Here is a 19,229-nt window from a genome sequence, read left to right as displayed (position 1 = left end):
CTTTAGCAATTCTGAGTCTTTGGTTGCCCCATATGAATTTTAGGATTCTTTGTTCTATTAGAAAGAAAGAGTTTTAACCAATATGTTTGTCTTTGCTAACATTTTCAGACCTTGTAAATCGTTTATGAAGAATGTTAAGCACATGACCCTTGTTTCAGGTTAAGATAGGTAGTTTAAAAAAATTCCTAGGAAGCTATGAATGATTTCCAGGAATTCTAATTACCCATCTCTGCCAGAAAACTCTCTGATAAACAGTGGTTACATTGCTGGATTCCTGAAATTAGTTTTACCACAGTTCTTATTCTGCTCCAACAAAGATCGCTTTCCTGGGATAAGTGATATTTTCACTACTTGAGTAACTTTCCTCTGAAGAGCTGCAAATTTATTACAAGTATATTTAAAATACACCAATGCATCAAACATTCCTTATGTTTATGTCACTAAAAATATATTGAGGGAGAATGCTTGGCTTGATGATAAATGGTTGGCAGACGGGCATGGATTCTAGTATATGAATGTGGGCAAGTTTGTTTTTTTTTAAATCTCTGAACCTCAGTTGTATGAAACAGAAATAATAGTAATAGGGATTTTGTGTAGTTATGAGAATGAATGATTAATGTTTAGAAAGCCCAGAAAATTCTATTTGTTTTCCCTGTCCTTCCTTTCTTAAACTATTTTATTAAAAAAAAATTCTAAACAAAGAAATACAAATACGCAGTTTCAAAAATCAGATAAAACAGAAGTTTTATGATATATAGTAACCTCTCCTAACTGCCTCAGCTAATTGACTGATGCTTCTCTGGTCAACTTTCTTCCATTTGCCTTCCATCTTCCAGGGATTTGTTGAAGTTTCTTATTCATTAAGAGCTCTTGGCTCCTCTTCTGTTCTCTTCCCTGTTGCAGGGGGGTTACAACATTTATCCCTTTATTATCATTATGTTTCTTTCTGGGGGTGTGGAAGGGAGAAGGAGGGATATGTTGACTCTTTCTTGACCTAGAAGCCCCTCATCCCAAATTTAGTTGAGAAAATGATTGTCTTCCTTTATTTAAAAAAATTATTGGTACGTGTTCACTGACAGGGAAATTGTGGTGCCTCTGCCTCTTGGAGCTTAGAGTCTGGAGGGGAATCTAGATAAACAGTTCCATACAGTGCAGTGAGAGGGGTCTTAGAGGGTGCCACTGGGATTAAGTGTTTTCCTTGGTTAAGTCAAGTGGTTACAGAACTGGAAATAGAATAAGAACTCCTAAATTTATTACTGTGAGTACTCAAAATTTCTTTTCTTTGGCTTCCTCACTATATAAACTTTCCTACTACCACTGTAACACATTGTGACACAGCTTTCTTAATGGCTATACCTTCAGAAAAATGGGTGCTTGGCTCTGTGGTTTGACTTTACTCTTGCTTGCCTGAGCTCCCATCGTGTTCTAGCCTCCAAGAACTGGGTTAATAACTGGACCACTTTCCTTTTATGTTTCTGTCTCTTGTTTCCCAGAGGTTATAAAGTTTTGGGGCCCATTTCATACTTGAAGTGTATAATTTATTTTTTCATTCTGGCTCCTGTTCTGCTTCACCTCTTTAGGTCATTTGGCCTTGAACCCTCCACTGTCATAATTTTTAACACTGACCTAATCAGTTGGGAGAATTTCAGATCCAAGACTTGTGCTAAGAATTTGAATACAGCCAGGAGATTCAGGGAGCAGGTGAGGCTAAGCAGCTACCGGGCCCCCGACCAGCAGTTTCTTTGTTTTGATTAAGCAATAGGTCACCTGGGGATTTTCATTTCGCCTCTCATGGGTCTTATACTAAGACCACTGTTTCTGGAACTGTTCAAAAATGATGGGATCCCTCTGTGATGCTCTCTTCTCAAGTGGTACCATTTCCATAGCAGTATTTCTTTCCTAAAAGTGTTCTTTCCTGCTAATCTCAGTGTAGCAAAACAAGCCTCATCAGTAGGGCAATCACTAGAAATAGTTCCCATACAACATGGTAAGCAGGTCTTAATTGTTAGAGCTATAATTGTGATCATCATTTCAAAGATGATTTTTCCCACGAAATTGATGCTTTTAACATCAGCTGGAAAATTTCAGTCTAACAAACATCTCAGGTGATTGCAAATAATCCTCATATCAGTCACAAAGACTCTGGCATGGAACATTTGGTATAATCTGAGGATTATATCCACTTACTTGATCTTAAGAGGAAATTTCTGGCCCTGAGTGGTAAGGCAGCATGGAATAGTTGGAATAGTAAGGCTGTGGAATCAAACCGCCTTGGATTTAAAACCTTCCTCAGTGGCAAGCTCTGTGACCTTGGCAAGTTAATTAACCTCTCTGAACCTCTGTTTACTCAACTCCAATGTGCAAATAATAATATTTGACTCTTAGGGTTGTAGTGAGGATAAAGTGAAACAATGTAAGTGCAATATATGACCCATGGTAGATAATCAGTGGATATTTGTAAAACAACTTTATACTCTGACTTATCTGTAAAATAAAAAGTTTAGCTAAGGTGATCTCTAAGGTACATTCCAGCTCTAATAATTTTTGATTCTCTGATTTTCTTTGTATAAAATTAATAAAACATGTATTTTAAAGATATATGTATTTAAAGATATATAACTGCAGAGTCCTTGGTTGTCATGAATTACTGCTTGCAAAATCCCCTTTGCTGGACATGGAAGTTTAGAGAGCCAGTGGAGAAGGTATTGCACCAGATAGTGCCATAGTTCTCTTCTCTAAGCTGGTTTCATTATTTTCAGTCGTACCAGACTCTCCTGGCGCTTATGAAGCTGAGTCACCATCCCCACCTCCTCCTCCTTCTCCATCTCCGGAACCAGTGCTGAAGACTGAGCCAGAGCCTTCTTCCATCAAGGTACAACTTTACTGGGATGATTGACTTTCCAAGTGTCTTTTATTGTCCAAGGACCTAGAACTACTCTGCTAAATCGGTTCACTCCTGTCTGCTTCACAAATGCCAGCAGATGGCTCGTGTCTCATTCTGCTCTCCGCTAGGTAGTACAGGATGGGCTCTCTTCTCACCTGAAGTGAGAGTTCAGCTATAGGATGGCATCTCAGGAAGGTTGCAGAGGTCAGTCCTGGGAGCTGGTTTGTTTTTCATGACCTCCAGCATCAGGGCTGCTGTGCTATATTCAGCTCCTTTTGGAATTGTGCAAAATGAGGTATTGCCTGCATCAGAGCAAAGTGTGTGAATGATAGAACAGAACTAACAACTTATGCATATTTGTGGTTCTTCAGAAGCTCTCCTGGAAAAGGGCTAGATGAGAAAAGCTGGTAACAAGGGGGAAATGTAGTTGTGAATGATCCTCAGCTGCGTCTTGTCTTTATCTGTTCGTGTAGATAATGAAGAGTTGAGAAGATGGGTGCTGACAAGTTTTTTTTCTTTATGACTGTTAGTTTTCCTTAATTCATTGTGTCAAGACTATCCTTTCAATTTTGCGCTGATTTCCCCATTAGCTGAAAAGAAAATGAGATGAAAGACCAGTGGAGATAACAGAAACTTGGTGTCAGTGATAACCTGTTTGAGACTAAATTAGATGCTTGTAATGTTGCAGTGTTAAGGCTGGAATAGCAAGGATCTACAGCAAGGGCACATGCTGTGGAAACCTCTGGGTTGGTTTAGGGGCCTTCCCTGTGTGCTCCCATAATGCCTGCTGCATCACTCCTTCAAAGCCCTTACCACAGCGGATTGCATTGGTCTGTTCTACTTGTCTGTCTCCTCCATTAAGGTCCTTCTCCTCTCGGTCTTTTAGCCATGGTGCCTGCACTACCCAACAAGAGTTTTTTAACTGAATGAACACAGGTCTTTGCTCAACATGCTACTTTTCTTCTCACAAACAATGAAATATTGAGCCTGCACATAGAATGAGCATACCTTGTCTGTGTGGTACTGCCGGCCCCCTAAAAGGAAGTGTGTAGAGTTCCTTGTTCAACATTTTGTCATCAGGGAATGTTGGAGGGTGATTGTTATAGATTAAAAAGCTTCTGTAATTTTTCTTTGTAGCTTCATTGGTCAGCTTAATGTTGTATCCTCTGATCTTCCTATGATCTTTCAGAGCTCAAATGGAGAAAACAAAAGAAAACGAAAGCGCGTGCTGAAATCTAAAACCTTTGTGGATGAGGATGGCAGCATAGGTAAGGAACATTTTTTGGCTCCAAATTCAGAGACAGAGTTATTACCTAAAAGAGGCACCATAATCCCTTAGAGAGCACTGTGCCTCCAGCTTTCATGTGCACGTGATTCACCCCCAGCTGATGCTGCGCCACTTGTCTGTGGCCCACACTTTGAGTAGCAGAGTATAGAGAACACTACAACTAAAGTTAGAAAACCTGGGTTCCTGCTTGGGCCATATGCTGTAAAAATAAGCTTTGAAATCTTAGATAAAAGTCACGTCACCTCTGGTGGGAAGTTTCTTCATCTGTGGAATGGAGGTAAATATCTATTTTTGCCTATATTTGGGGTTGCTGTGAAGATTCAGGTGAGGTAATTAATATGTCTAAAAACATGTTTAAGATAGAAACTACAGTACCAACTTAAAATGTTTTCATAGACGTTGAGAAACATTTATGGGTTTTTTTAGAATGGTGGTTTTATGCATTTGAACAGTGGAAAAGAAGCTCTTATAGATATTAGACTCTGAAGAGAGTGTCAAGAGTCTTCTTGGTATTTTGTCCCACTTGTTCTGCAGAGGGTGTGACTCCTCCACGTCGCCTCCTTTATGTTTCCTGTTTGTAAACCATGTTAGGTCTGTGGAGGTCTAGAGGGGCCTTAGGATTCAGGCTTGTTCTACTCTTTCCATAAGTGACCCAGACTTCTGTGGGGCTTTTAGAATTCAGCACTTGAGGCCTGATGGGTTGCTCAGACCCTGCTACAGTCTTTTTGTGGTTGGAAAGAGTTGTGGGTTATGTTCTTAAACCTCTTGTTAGTTGGATAGCCTATAATTGTCGTTTTTCCTTTCCTGTGGCACCTGCCACAGCTTGGCTTTCCTAGAGAAGCATTTTTACCCTTTTTTTTTTGGTGAGAAAGATTCGCTCTGATCTAACATCTGTGCCAGTCCTCCTCCATCCTCTGTGTGGGTCGCCGCCACAGCCTGGCCCAGCAAGTGGTGTAGGTCCTCGCCCAGGGTCTGCACCCGTGAACCTGAGCCACAGAAATGGAGCACACCACACCCAACCACTATGCCACGGGGCCAGACCCTCCCTTTTTTGACTTTCCTTTTCTGGTCCAACTTTTTGTCTTAAAAAGATTGATTGACTCTGAAGAATCATCTTTTCCTAGGCAATGTGGTGGTTAAAATAGGTGAAGACGTCTCATGAATTGTGAGCCACTTTCCATTGTTTCCCACCTCCCACTCCTCTGAGAAGGCTTCTGCCGTTTGAATGGTAGCATAGGATTGGGGACTAAAACTCTTTGCATGTGGAAGTTCTGTCTTTACAGTGCCAAATTTCCTGTGAGCCTATGAATTCTGGACTTTAAGTGATCTCTGTCTCTCTTTTTTTTCCTTTCAGTCTTTTAGTAGTGCATTTTCAAGCCTCTTGGTTTGACTATTGGTGGTAATATATGTATTTTACTGTTGAATTTCTTATTATTTTTTTTCTTTTAAATTTAAAAGGACAAAAGCATCAGTGCCAGTTTTTTCCTCCTTCCTCTACCCCAAAAGAAAAATGTCAGATACATCTCTGTGAGAGTTTATTGGGAATTTGTGGCTAATTACCTATTTCTTTATTCAAAACAGTACTCAAATTTTGGCCAGGTATGGGCTGTGGACTTTTTTGCACTCCTGTCTCCAGACAGGACTATTAAGAGCCTTGGATGCAACAGTGAAAACTGTGCTCACATAGCACTTTTTTTACGGTTTTTAGTCCAAGCTCAACCTAATGAATCTTGGCTCCTGTTACCAACAAAGGAGTTCTGCTTTCCTCTCTCTGCTCAGACCATTCCAGATGTCCCGGTGCAGGGGGCTTGCCCTGTCCTGTGCTGGGTCAGAGTTGGTCTGTGGTTTAAAGGTTGATCTTTGCCTTTCTATGAGTTTGCTACAGGGACTGGGAATTGGACCCCTGAGATAAGCTTGGGCTGGACTTCTGGACAAGGTGCATTTCTAAGAGTTAAATGGTTGGATGGAAAAGAATTCTGATGTTACCTGCTTAAACTGGGCCTTTTTTTATGGCAGCCCAGAAAAGTGGCATCATGTTTAGCTAAAATAAAGGTCCTGTGTTTTTAAGTTGAAATCTCCTTTTTCCTATACTTTGAAGTAGCTACAGCTTTGAATGTAGAAATGTTCCTTTTAGCTCTTAAGGTATACCAAGTGTGCTGCTTAAGAAATTTTGTTGGTGCTTCCCTGACTGGTTTTTAACTCCCCCAAGCAATGCACTCCACAAAATTGGCAGTGAGATAACCAGTGGTTTCATTAATAAGTAATGAAATAATGAGCTAATTGATGCTGGAGTTTAATATTATAGACATGTTGTCATTTGAATACAGAATATAGCTTATATAGCTTAATATCTTAATATAGCTTATAGCTTACAGAAGGAGCAAGTCATGCCACCATCTAGTAGTAAGTAGTTTTCTTTTTTATATCTGCAGATGGCTGTTCAGACTTCCCTAATTTGAGATATTGAGTAAATAACAGCACATAATTTGTTCCAATAATCCAATTACATAGTGCTTTTGAAGTTGTATATGAGATGGGGATGGTGTTCTGGGTTATTAATTGCTGAACTAATAGGTATGCCATGGAAATTCCCTAAGTATCTTACAGCAACATTTCTCAGACTTGACTGACTATGTGCGTTACTTGAAGATCTCCCTAAAATTCAAATTCTACTTCAGTAGGCCTCAGGTAGGACCTGATATTCTGCATTTCTAATGGGCTCATGGGAGATTCCAGTGCCTCTGGTCTGTGGAGCCTTAAGGCTTTCGAGAACCCTTAATATATATTCGAAGCTTATTTGTGTTTTTTTAGCCTCTAAGTTGGCAGGAGTCAGCAAAGTGAATTCTAGGCTCTTGAAAGTAATGACAAATCTTAGGAACTCTTAGGGAGGGGCCTATTAATTATGCAATTTTAATTGGATTAGATGGTCAAGGTGAAGGAATGCTCCACTGGTAATAGCTAGTTGACCTCCAGCATGGCCCATTGTAAGGGTGAAAAATAGCACTGAAAAGTACTTGCTAAAGATTGCTAGGTGCATCCATACATTCTGGGTGGCAGTGCTATCCCCATTTTATAGGAGAAGAAAGAACAGAGATTCTCAAGGTGTGGTCCCCAGACCAGCAGCATCTTCATCACCTGGGAACATGTTAGAAAAGCAGATTCTTGGGTCCACCCCAGACCTACTGAATCCGAAACTCTGGAAATAGAGTCCGGCAGTCTGTGTTTTAACAAGCCCTCCAGGTGATTCTGACGCATGTTAAAGTTTGAGATTATAGAAACAGCAGACTAGGTATTAGAACACAGATCTATTTGATTCCAAAGCCTATGCCTCTAGAACACTTTGATAATATATTTTATTAGAAAGAAATGATCAATAAGTAAGAGCTTAAAACTGTCATTGTTCTTTAATGGAAAAATACCTTTCAGTTTAATACCTTTCATTTATTATGCATATTAGGTTACTCTGTTCAGCTAAGAAAAGGTGTTTTCCTTTCCTGTTTCTCCGTCATTTGCTGCAACCAGGAATGCTGAGAAAGAATTTAACTGACATTGGTTACACAGCTGCTGCAGCTCTCTAAAGTCACAGGAAGGTGGCATTGTGCTGTTTCTTGTGGTTGGTGTACGCACTCCAGTAATATTGAAGAGTTCTTATCAGTTCTGTGACATCATTGTTGGAAGCCATTGTCCCTGCCCTTCGGGGCTTCCTTGTAATGACTCCTCCCTGATGTAATTATTTTCAAAGTTGCCATTGGAGAGGGTTCAGTGAATTTTATTGGTAGGAGAAAAGGTAAAATATGCCTGTGGCTTATAGGGAGTACGAGAATTGGTAACTGTTTCTCATTTTATCATCATCCTTACTTAAAACTATCAGGTTTGTCTTCTGATTGAGTTTGCTTGGGACAGTTATCTTCATGTTGTGGACTACTACTAAATCTTGTGTCACTCAGAGCTAGGAACTGAACAATTGAGTAACTGATCTCCAATTCTCTGTAGTTAGGATGTGCAGAGAGTGGGTGATGTGAGGATAGCGCTAGCCAGGAGGGTCCATGGCTGTGAGCATAGCTAGATAGCTTGGGGACTGGTAAGTAAAGCGGAGATTAAGACCAGAAAAACCAGCCATGTATATAAGCAGGCATTGTGGGTCAGGGAGGTAAGACTGAAGAAGTCAGTCAAAGCATGGAGGTAGAAGTAGGTATTTGAGATACCAATATAGAGCTCACAGGGTAAGCTAGCATAGACCAGTGCCTAAATACAGGATTTGGGCAATCAAATGATGAGGGCCCATTTAAAGGCTTGGGACACAGCAGTAAGGGAGTAAGGGTGAATGTTGATTCAGAGCCCTAGCTAGAGGCTATGTGAACTCAAGATGCATACTTCCTATCTGAAGGTGGATCAGATCTCCCAGTGGGAGAAAGCTTAGGTGGTAGGTGAGCACACCTCCCTTGATCAGAGGGTCTGAGGGGTGAGTAAGGCATGTCAATTTCTTGATAGAGTAGTGTTCTGAATGACTCAATCCACTCATATTCCATTTTCCCATATTCTACCAGTGACTGAAAAAGTCTATGAGAGTGAATCCTGCACAGATAGTGAAGAGGAGCTTAAGATGAAGACATCCTCTGTACACAGACCCCCAGCCACAACTGTGAAAAAAGAACCCAAGGAGGAACGAAAGGGCGCTAAGAAAGGGACTGCTGCTCTGGGCAAGGCCAACAGACAAGCATCCATTACTGGCTTCTTCCAGAAGAAGTGACTTGCTGTCTCTGTTGGGTCAGAGACGTAGAGTGGTCAAGGGAGAAGACCAAGACATACGGACTCTCACTTACTGTGTAAGTTCATCCAGCGCCTCACCTTGCCTGTGTCAAAAGACCGTTCTTCCATCCTGTAAGGTTTATACTGCTTCTGGTTTTAACCAAAAGGAAATCACCTGGAAGCAAGAGGCAAAAGAATATTTAAAAAGCTGTTAACTTCTAATGACATTTTTTAAGCACAATCTTTGACCTGTCCAGGAGAAGAATTTACTCCAAAAATAAATTGGAACAGGTTTCAGAGTTATCACTGAAGCCGTTTAGTGGCTAATCCACTGCACCCTACCGGCCCTATGCCCTGATCTGTTATGGCTCAGGAAGTCTTCCTCCTTGTTCCTTTGTATTCTGTGGACTTGTGTGGGTATTCTTTTATCCCTGAATTTTACTGGATGTGTTTGCCACTCTCCCTATCATCCCTTCCCCGCTACCACACTTCTGTGTGAAGCCATTTTCCGTAAGTCTTTTAAATCTTGGTTGGACTAAAGGCTGAAACAAAAATCTCCCTGTAATCCTCTTTTCCTCCATTATGAAGTACACTGACTCCAGGCTACAGTGTTCTACCCCTTTCACAAAAGCTCTCTCACTAGACCTTCATTCACAATTAGTGGTTAGGGAAAAGCCTCAGGCAGAGCACAAATAGAAATGTAATGATGTATTCAACTCCACCAGAAATTATTTAGAGTCAGCATTGATGATATTAGAGGACTTGTCGTGTTGCTGACACAGGGCATGCTTTATACTGCTCTTCATGATTTTGTCTCCTTCCTTGTCTCCCTTTCCCACTCTCAGTATCTAGAGAGTGAAACTCATACAGTGAAATGAAGGCTAAAAAGAAATCCCTTCCTATATCCAGTGTACCCCAGTTAAGTAAAATTTCTGCTTCTCAAGGAACCGGAACGTTCAGAAACAACAATTTTCCAGGAAGGTAATAGGAAGAGATAAAGCACACCTTTACATACAGATGTTCCTCCTCTGTATTTTTAACTCTCTCATTTGCCTAGAAGTACAGACTGTCCAAGAAGAGATGCAGAGACTGAGTTGTTGGTAATCTAAACGCAAATAAAACATTTTCATTTGTTACTTATGGAAAATCATCTATTCCAGTGATAACTTTTAAGTGAGTTCCGTTATGGCCGGACAATGAACTCAGTGGATCGAGGTGGTGTGGTGGTGATCTTGCACAGTGAGCTCTGGGGAGAGGAACACAGGCTCGGATGCTGGCGTGACTCATGACTAACAGACGAGGGATGTCTGACTTGCTCCTTCCGCCTTAGCCTGGTGTATGTCGTAAGTGATGCAGTCAGCCGTCTACTGTTTAAGGTTAAGATTGTGACTGGCCTTGGATTAAGAGGAACTTCTTTAGCAAGCGTCACCCAGGGCTCTCCAGCCAGGCACCCCACGGACTTGATTAAGACCAGAGGTTTGGGAGATGAGTCCTGGCGTTAATGTCTAGGCAGAGAAGGCAGAGGCTTTTTGTAGCAAGCTGAGTAAAGGTTGACATATTCCAAACCCCTTTCTTTTTAAAATGTAAAAGGCTGAAGAGAAGAATGGAAAGCGTGGACTTAAACCTTTACAAAAAAATTTCTGGAGAGGAATCCCTTTTAAATGGTTATTTTTGTCATTGCCTTTAGGACTACAAAATTAAAGAAAAAAGCAACAATCCAGTCTTTTTAAAAAAATTATTATGCTGGGATCTCTAATAAAACTGAATTTTGAATTGGAAATCTCTGGTGCCGGTGGAGTTCCATCTTTGAAAGGATAATGCAAATCCTGTGGTTAGTATGCCCAATATGCTGCCTAAATTCTGAGCTGTCTGCAAGGCTTAGGAAGTAGTAAGTGGTGGCTTTTTTTTCTTTTTATACAAAACTCTACCATGTTATCCACATGAGTTAAATAAATTTGAGAAGCTGTTTTAATACAGTGCTTCAAACTAAATGTCTGATGAGTCTGTCATTTGACAGGATGGCAGCAGTGTGGGCAATTATTTAAACTCTCAACAGGAACAAGGCTGGTTTTCAGTTTATATTGTTAAAAGTGCATACCCATAGTCTGAGATGGACAAGTTATTTGCTGCCTTCATCATTTTTTCAGCCTTGTGGGAAATCTTAGTTTCAGCCAACCTCATTTTTTAGTTCATTTAGAAGGAAATCTAGTCCTGATCTTGCACATTATATTAGTTTGGCTTCATCGCTTGTTAGCTGTGTGACCTTGGGCAAATTTCTAAACCTCAAGTTCTTTTTCAAAATAGAGCTAAAACGAGTTACTGTGGGTTGTCAAGACTGAAGTAATAGATATAGCATAATTTCGGTACACTTTGACAGCACATAGGTGCTCTCCAAATGGTGGCTTCCTTCCTGATGTCTTAATGATGCAGTCAGCTACCAACTTCCTGAAATGTTATCAAGGATGTGACCCAAATGTTATCCTCTCTCACAGTCATCATTCTGACTGTAAATGTGGTCAACGGGGGAAAATAGTTGTCCTCTTCTATGAAAGGCTTTAGAGAGAGTATTTTCCTATTGAAAGAAAGGGAGATTTGTAGATGGCTATATTTACTATTCACTAAAACATTTATTGTGTATGTACTATGTGTCAGGCCTCTGACCTGGGCACTCAAAGATATAATAGAATCCTAGAATTTGGCACTTGTCCTCTGGATCTAGTGGAAGAGACAAGCCAGTAAAATGAAATTATAGCGTCATACGGTGAGTACAGTGGCAAATAAGCACAGGGTCCTCTGAGAGCTCATAGTGTTACCGCACAAATGGGGTTCTCCTACCAGATGCACGTAAAAAAAGCCAGTTATTATGGCATCAGCTTTTGGGACAAGAAATGTAGCTTTATTTTGTGAGATTGACCTGCAAGGAAACAGGGGCATACATGCGCTCAGATCTGCCTCCCCGGTCCAGGGCTTGGGGTACAATTTGTGGGATGAAGGGCAGGGTAGTCTGAAGTGTGGAGATTGATGATTGAAGGTAAGGAAGAGTGAGGTAATTAATGATCTGCGCAAGCATAGTCAAGTTTCTTGCCTCTTCATAGGATGCATGTTTACAAAATGGCGGCATTACTGTGATCTGAGTGGAGTTTTTAGCTCCTTGATGTCAAAAAGGTCACTTGTCAAGCATTTTCATAGGCTCATTTGATGGGTTGGTGGGTTCTCCTGGCCTGAACTGGACAAGATGTCTTAGTTCCTGAAAAACCACTCTTAATTATTCTGTTGATAAGATGGGGTCAGTTGAACTGGTCCTGGAGGGCCCATCGTTACAATATGAGAGTGGGTGTCAAGGAAGTCTTCCTGGAGGAGACGGGAAGCCAAGCAGTTTTTTGAAGGATGAGTAGGATTTTTACCAAGCAAGGAGGAATGGGAAGGACTTTCCAGGCAGAGGAGCATAGTTTTGGGGAGGAAATGGACTGTAGAATTTTGGAATAGGGAGGGCAATATATTGAGAAATAAAGTTGGGGTCCTGCTAAGGAGTTTGGATTTTATTTGAAGACTGTGAGGGCCAAGTGAAGGATTTTAAGAAGAGGAGTAACATTGGAAGTCGGGTCTCATTTAAGAGTGACATCTGGCATTTTCCTTGATTTTATGTACCAAATAGTTGGTGTTTCTACCCGTACATGCATATTGTGTCTTAGTTCTGGTAGTATTAAAGTGAAAATTCTAATGGGATTAAAGAAAAATGTCGTGGTTAAAATAAGGCTGCTTAATTCTGGCAGCCAGCATAGACAATTGGAGCGTTTCCCTTGTACTCCCCCATCAACATTAGATTTCTCCAGCAGAAATTATTTCAGTTTTTAAAAAGTGATTTCAAAAGCTGGTAGTTCTTCTCCGACACCCTCAATGATATGAGCCTCTACTCATCTCCCTGAAAAAGACTAAGGGTGGGGGGGATGAGTGGAACGGTTCTATTCCTTTTCTATCTTTGTTTCTCTAAGAAGACGTTAGTTATTACACAGGAGAGAGCTGAAGAGAAGGGCCATATAAGGAAATGAAATAGTTTCTCCAGGACCTGAGTAGAATGAGTGCATAATAATGTATTTGCCAAAAACGTACTCTGTGTCAAGACTCGTTTTGGTAAACTTGTCTCCTTTCATTGGTTCCGGGATCTTAGTATGCTGTAATGCAGCTTTTTACCACCATGAAACATTCTGGGGCTGCCTCGTTGTGAGAAGGCAGTATTGCTTTCTGAGTTATTGCCCTGGCGGCTCTGTAAATTAGTCCATGCTGTCACCATGCCCTTTCTGAAGGGCACATTGTACCCAAATGACTGCATGTAGGATTGACTCTTGCCACTCCCTGCTGCATGACACTTCTCACCACTTGTATCTGTGTCCAGTTTTTGTGTTCTTAAGTGTGGGCCACCCACAGATTGCCACCCAGGCTCTTTAGCTAGAGAAACTTGGTAACGCTTCTGATCCAAACCCACCTTAACTCTAGAATTCCCCTTTCATTTCAGACCCTGAATGTTGTCTGGCTCCTCTACGCCTCTTCCCCTCTTTTTTCTCATTTGCTTTTGCCAGATTCCTTGTTTCTTGAGGCTTCTCCTTGGCTTCTCCCCCTCTTATTTTTAATACTCAAAGTTCTTCATGGCTAGTCCTTCTTTAACTGCTGTCTTTTGGTCTTTTAGGCTTTCTTAAACTTCTTATTTCATGTCTTTTACTGGACTGCTTTTGAAGAATGGAAAAACCACGTTTAGTATCTGCTTTGGATCATTCAAATCCAAAGCGTCAAGCAGTTGTTGAATGCTAGTTATGTTTAGTCCTGGATGAGATACTTCAGAGATTGCAAGAGCTGAGAGGTTACCACTTTAGAGTGGCAGGACGTACACACTGAATAGCATTGCAGAGCAGTTGAGACAATGTTTAGATGAGTGGTAGACAAGGGACTTAATTCAGAAAAGAACTGGGATAATCATAATGGACAAAATGTTATAGTCCTGTGCAAAGAACAAAAAAGGATTTAAAACAAGAAACAGGCTGAGGAAGGTTGACCATTTTAGCAGGTTTTATTTAGCTGTTTGAACGTCACTCACCATTTACACAATCGTGGTGTAAGTAAACCGTGATAAAGTGAACCCTCAATGGATTTATTTCTGTCCTACCTTAAGAATATTGACAACATAGCAAGCAGGGACCAACAGTTATTCCAAAAGGCAGCTTATAGGATATATATTGGATCAGCATAAATTCAGCTCAGTTTTGTACACACTCAACAGTTTTGGTGTACTGGGGAAGTAGGGTGCTGTGATGGAAGCAAACCAGGCTTGGGACGGAGTCAGACCCTACCTAGGGCACTGACCTTAGGTAAGGTACTCATCTTCTGAGAACTTCAGTTTCTGCATCTTTACAGTGAGCTTCCACCTACCTTAAATGATTGTTTTAAGGCTTTCATGAAATACTACATGGGCAGCCCTTAGTATTCTGACGTATATTAAACTAACACAAAGCAAAATAACCCACATTTTTTGAGCACTTACTATGTGCCAGGCACTGTTCCGAGTATGTGAGGTGTATTAATTCTTAATCCTCATAGCAACCCTATGAGATAGATACTTTTATTCCCATTTTTCACATGAGGAAACTGAGGCAGAGAAGTTAAGTAACTTGTTCAAGGTCACGGAGTTAGCAAGTGACAGAGCCAGGATATAAATTTTGACAATTTGGCTCCAGTGCCTGCAGTCTTAACCATGATGCTATACTGCTCTTGGCTGCATATTAGTTCACACTTCCATACAGCGCAATGGTGATTGATGTTCGTTTTTATAAGTGAAAGTACAACTAGTTTTTCAGATCCTAGCTTGTCAGGTTTGAAGGCGATCTTAATGTTTATCTAACTCAACCACTCATCTGCTGCTTGAGTCTTCTCTACAGCATCCCAGCCAAGTGGTCTGAATCTATAAACAAAGATTCACTTATGTTCAGTATACCATACTTACTAACTTAGAAAGTTACATAAGTAGACTAATAAATGTTAAGAAGAGTTTAAAGAGAGGCTAGACTAAAATTAAGTTTTCTGATTAATTTTAGATCACTAGGAAACTCTTCTAAATAGAGCATAGTTCCCTAAGCAGTCCATTTAATTGGCCCCAGTTTCTATCAAGAACACTGTTTTTCCTTGAAAGAGACTGTCCAATTTTTGGCCTTGCTTTTGACGTAACCTTCATGAGAAAATCAAGAGGAAAGTTGGCATTTTTTGCCCTATTTGCGCCACGCTGCAGGTTCATAGGTAGAAAAGTGGCCCCAGAGCACTGGTTGCCCACTGATTGCACTGGGTTAGCCAAGGCAGTGTTTTGCATTTTGATTATCAAAACCAGTTTTTCCTAAAAGATGTGTGAAGGTTACATAAACATAGCATAATCATGATATTGTGCTTTTTTATTCTATCCTGGAATGGGATGTACAGGAAGCAGAACCATTTTCCTGCAAACCGTAAAGCCTGCTATGAGTGTTTCCCTTGTCCCTCTTAGTTATATTCTACCTTTATTTATGCGGTGCTTTACTTTATCTTATTTCATCCTTGTGATAACCCACAAGGTTTTTCTCTCCCCTATTTTGCAGAAAACAAGCCCAGGTTATTTAGCTGGTATGCCCAATATCTCACAGTAAGGGAGTGAACCAGGCTAGAACCTGGGTCTTCAGACTTCACATCACGTGACTTTTCCACTGGAAGCAACCCCTAAGAAGAAGGATGTGTTTGTCAACTCCTAAGTGTACCCTGAATGAATGCTTGCTGATTTGCTCAACAACCATAGTGGCTGCTGTGAAAGATATAAGAGAAGCACATGACAGATTCTCTGCCTTTCTTGGCAAAACACGTGCATGTTTGCATTTCAGACTTTTGTTAAAAGTTTCCTTTGTGCCCAGCACTGTTGTGCTAGATGCTGGGGATACAAAGATGAATTTCTTGCCCTTGAGGAATTTACTACCTAGTGGAGGGTGAGACATAGACAAATAATTATAATGTGCTATAATAATAATATATTTATGAGTGCTTGTCACATGCCAAAATTTATGCTTGGTATCTAAATATATTTTCTGTAATCCTTACAACACTTTTCATTTATATATGAAGATAAGGAGGGTAAGAGAGTTTAAATGATTTGCCCAATAAGTGACAAAGGTGAGGTGTGTTATTTTTATTTTTATTTTTTTTAGGAGGATTAACCCTGAGCTAACTACTGCCAATCCTCCTCTTTTTGCTGAGGAAAACTGGCCCTGAGCTAACATCTGTGCCCATCTTCCTCTACTTTATATCTGGGATGCCTACCACAGCATGGCTTGCCAAGCGGTGCCATGTCCGTACCTGGGATCCGAACCAGCGAACCCTGGGCCACCGAAGCAGAATGTGGGCACTTAACTGCTGAGCCACCAGGCTGGCCTCAAGAGATGTGTTTTTTTAATAACAAATTTATAATGAAAAATTGGAGGAACTAGAATACTTGAATGGTTGCAATTAGCAAACCTGTATAGGAAGCTGACTCCCTGTCAGATGAGTGTAACATGGAGGTTAGAACAAAAGGAGCAGCGTGAATTATACCTTTAAAATTGTCAGTCCCAGATGGGGATGATCTTGCCAGTGATTCAGGTCACCGAATCTTTTGGCTACAATCCCCTGCATCTATCTTTACATATGGGAAACCACACCAGTGCACTATACATTAGGCTAGAGGCGGAGGCTTTCTCTTCTAGTTGGTGTCTGGCTGGCCTAGAGGGAGGGCCAGAATTGGAACTCTAGGCTTTCTGACTTGAAGCCTGTATTCTTTCCGCTGTACCATCTCGTTTCTCCTCTCCGTAAAGGGGATACGTGCCCACAAGTCGGTGTGGGCCTAGGGAATGGTTGTCTGTGACTGTGACTGCCTTAGAGGTTAAGGATTCACAGAAGAGGAAGTGCTTATCTGAGGTCTTGAGAATAGGAGTTTGCCAAATGGGAAAGTGAAGGGCATCTCGGGCAGGAGGAACACATATGCAAGATAGGAGTCACAGGTACAAGAGAAAGCGTGGGGTGTTTAGAGAGTTCTAAGTGGTTTGGTGAGAAGGGGTGATGGTGGGTTATGAGGCCAAGTAAGTAGGCAAGGGACAGATCACAGAGGTCTTTGCTAAGTAGTTGAGATCACTCTACAGGCACTAGGAAGCCATTGAAGAATTTTTAACGTGTCAAATTTGTACATTCAAAAAATCGCCAGTTGTAGCCTGAAGAGAAAATTACCGGTATGAAGTAGGCCATACGTAAGAGCCAGATTGCACCTGCATCTTGAGATAGAGCAAGCAGGGGAAGGTAATATGCAGCTGGATTCAGTTCAGTTTTAGGCAAATGACTCCTTTGATCCCCTTGGAAACTCAGGACAGGAGAGAATTGGGAGTGACTTCAAATGTGGAATGATTAGCCTTTTGCTGGGTCATCTCATGTTTGGAAATCCTCTGGCTCTTGTCTGAGCCATGGGCCGAGTTAAACCATGGAGATGGGATTGGTTCCACGGTTCCACTAAGGATACATGTAGGCCATTCTCTGACGCACAAACACACAGTCTGATTTAGACCTGGAACTGACCGCATCTCCCCGGAATTCTTTGGGCCAGAATGACCCATAGTCCCAGACTGGGCAACTAAATTCCTCCTAAGTCATATTTATTGTGCACCTATTCCATGCCAGGTGCTTCGGTATACTTTATGTCATTTAATCCTAACAATTCTGTGAGGTGTAGATATCAGCCCAATTTTGTGAATTAGGAAATTGAGTGGCAGAGAGGCTGCCCCACTAGCACATGGAAAGCTGGGATTTGAGGGGCAGACTGAGTGTCCTGTCGTCACCCATTCTTGACGTGAGTTCTTTTCCGGGGGCAGGGAGTGCAGCAAGCCTTCTTGCATATCATAATTAAGGTGCACATCAGGCAGTCACTGAACAGCCGTTATACTTGGGACTGTACAGTGATATGCTTCTACTCTAGCAGTAAGTTTTTTGCTGTGAACCCCAAAGCTCACCCCTAAAATGAGGGAACAGCTACCCTGAAGCTCGCCCTCCCCTTTCTTAGAATCGTGCGTAGCTCACAGTGTGAGTTATGTGGCTTCCCAGCCCGTAAAATGTTAGAAGCAGCAGAGCAGCTAGCGACAGTTGCTTTTTGCTATCAGGCAAGTGCTTGTCACATCTTGGTTTTGTAGAAAGTACTTGGACTTTAGAGTCGGACAGACTGGAACTCAGTGCCCGTTTCCTACCAGTGTGACTACCAGAAAGTCACTTAACTTCTCTGAGCCTCAGTTTCCTCACCTGTAAGGTGAAGGTAACATCTACCTCAAGGACTAGAGGTAATACATATAAAGTGCCCAGCTCACAGTGGTTGGTCAGTAAACCGTGACTATTAATATTTTCAAACAGTGCTTTGGGCTTTAATCTTACCTATGTGAGAAGAATGAGTTGTCATCCTTCATTTATTTTTTTTCCAACCATCCTTTATTCGAGTGTCCACTTTATGTTACAGACAACACATTGGGCTATCAAAACTGATGTTATGACAAGTGAGGAGGGAGTGCTCGTGGACCCAGTGTTTCTGGGGGCATCCTTGTGATTCTGCTCACCTGTACAATCCACGACTCCCCTTTGATTTTGATCCGCCAGCACCCTTACCGTTCAGGGGGGCTGCCGTGTCACTCTGCATGCATTCGATACTCTTGTTTCAACCACATTTCTACTTGAAACAGTTTAGAGGAAAGCCAGTGGTCTGAGTGTATGTTCTATTTCCCCAAGTACAGACATCAGAGGGTGCCTTTATAAGTGAAAAAATAAACATATCTCCAGCAGCGAAGAGGCCTCCCCCTGCCTCCCCTAATGATGTATGGGGTGCGCAGGCAATAGTCACGCCTGCAGTTTGAGCCCATCTGTTTTCCCTGTTCACCTCCTGAGTACTGTCCCCTTGTGGTTTGCATCATTCCCAGAGACCAGCCAACTCCAACCCTCCTCAGTCCACTTGGTCAATAGCTGTCTTATTTAAACACACTCCCTCGCTCTTTGGGCGCCAGATGTGAAGTTTCAAGGCAGTAGAGGCCAGGCTGGCTAATGCTATGACACCTGCTTTAGCAGGCAAGCCAGTCAGCTGCTGCTTCTGATGATGTTGGCCCTTTTTCATGGACAGCATGAGGGTTTCACCCCACTAAGCACACACAGAGGCAGCTGAGGGAGCCTCATAAATTATGGTTTTGTTTGTTTACTCAGGGCAGGCAGCGTGGTGTAGTGGAAAGAGCCCTGCACTTTGAAGCAAAA

General features: G+C 41.6%; 1 protein-coding gene across 3 annotated transcripts in view; it reads left to right on the top strand.

Annotated features, from left to right (window-relative positions):
• Positions 1-10,701, top strand: part of POLD3 (DNA polymerase delta 3, accessory subunit) — a 42,253-nt gene extending 31,552 nt beyond the window's left edge. For all 3 annotated transcript variants that reach the window (XM_008526141.2, XM_070624174.1, XM_070624175.1), the window contains exons 10-12: positions 2,760-2,872; positions 4,074-4,152; positions 8,720-10,701. In XM_008526141.2, the coding sequence (XP_008524363.1) occupies positions 2,760-2,872; positions 4,074-4,152; positions 8,720-8,922 (395 nt within the window). In that variant the 3' untranslated portion in view covers positions 8,923-10,701. The remainder of the gene's footprint in view (positions 1-2,759; positions 2,873-4,073; positions 4,153-8,719) is intronic.
• Positions 10,702-19,229: the final 8,528 nt, after the last annotated feature.

This window comes from Equus przewalskii, chromosome 6 (genome assembly GCF_037783145.1).
Source record: "Equus przewalskii isolate Varuska chromosome 6, EquPr2, whole genome shotgun sequence".
NCBI classification, from domain to species: Eukaryota; Metazoa; Chordata; class Mammalia; order Perissodactyla; family Equidae; genus Equus; species Equus przewalskii.
The sequence above is the reverse complement of the archived record's forward strand: the minus strand, read 5'-3'. Positions and strand labels throughout refer to the sequence as shown.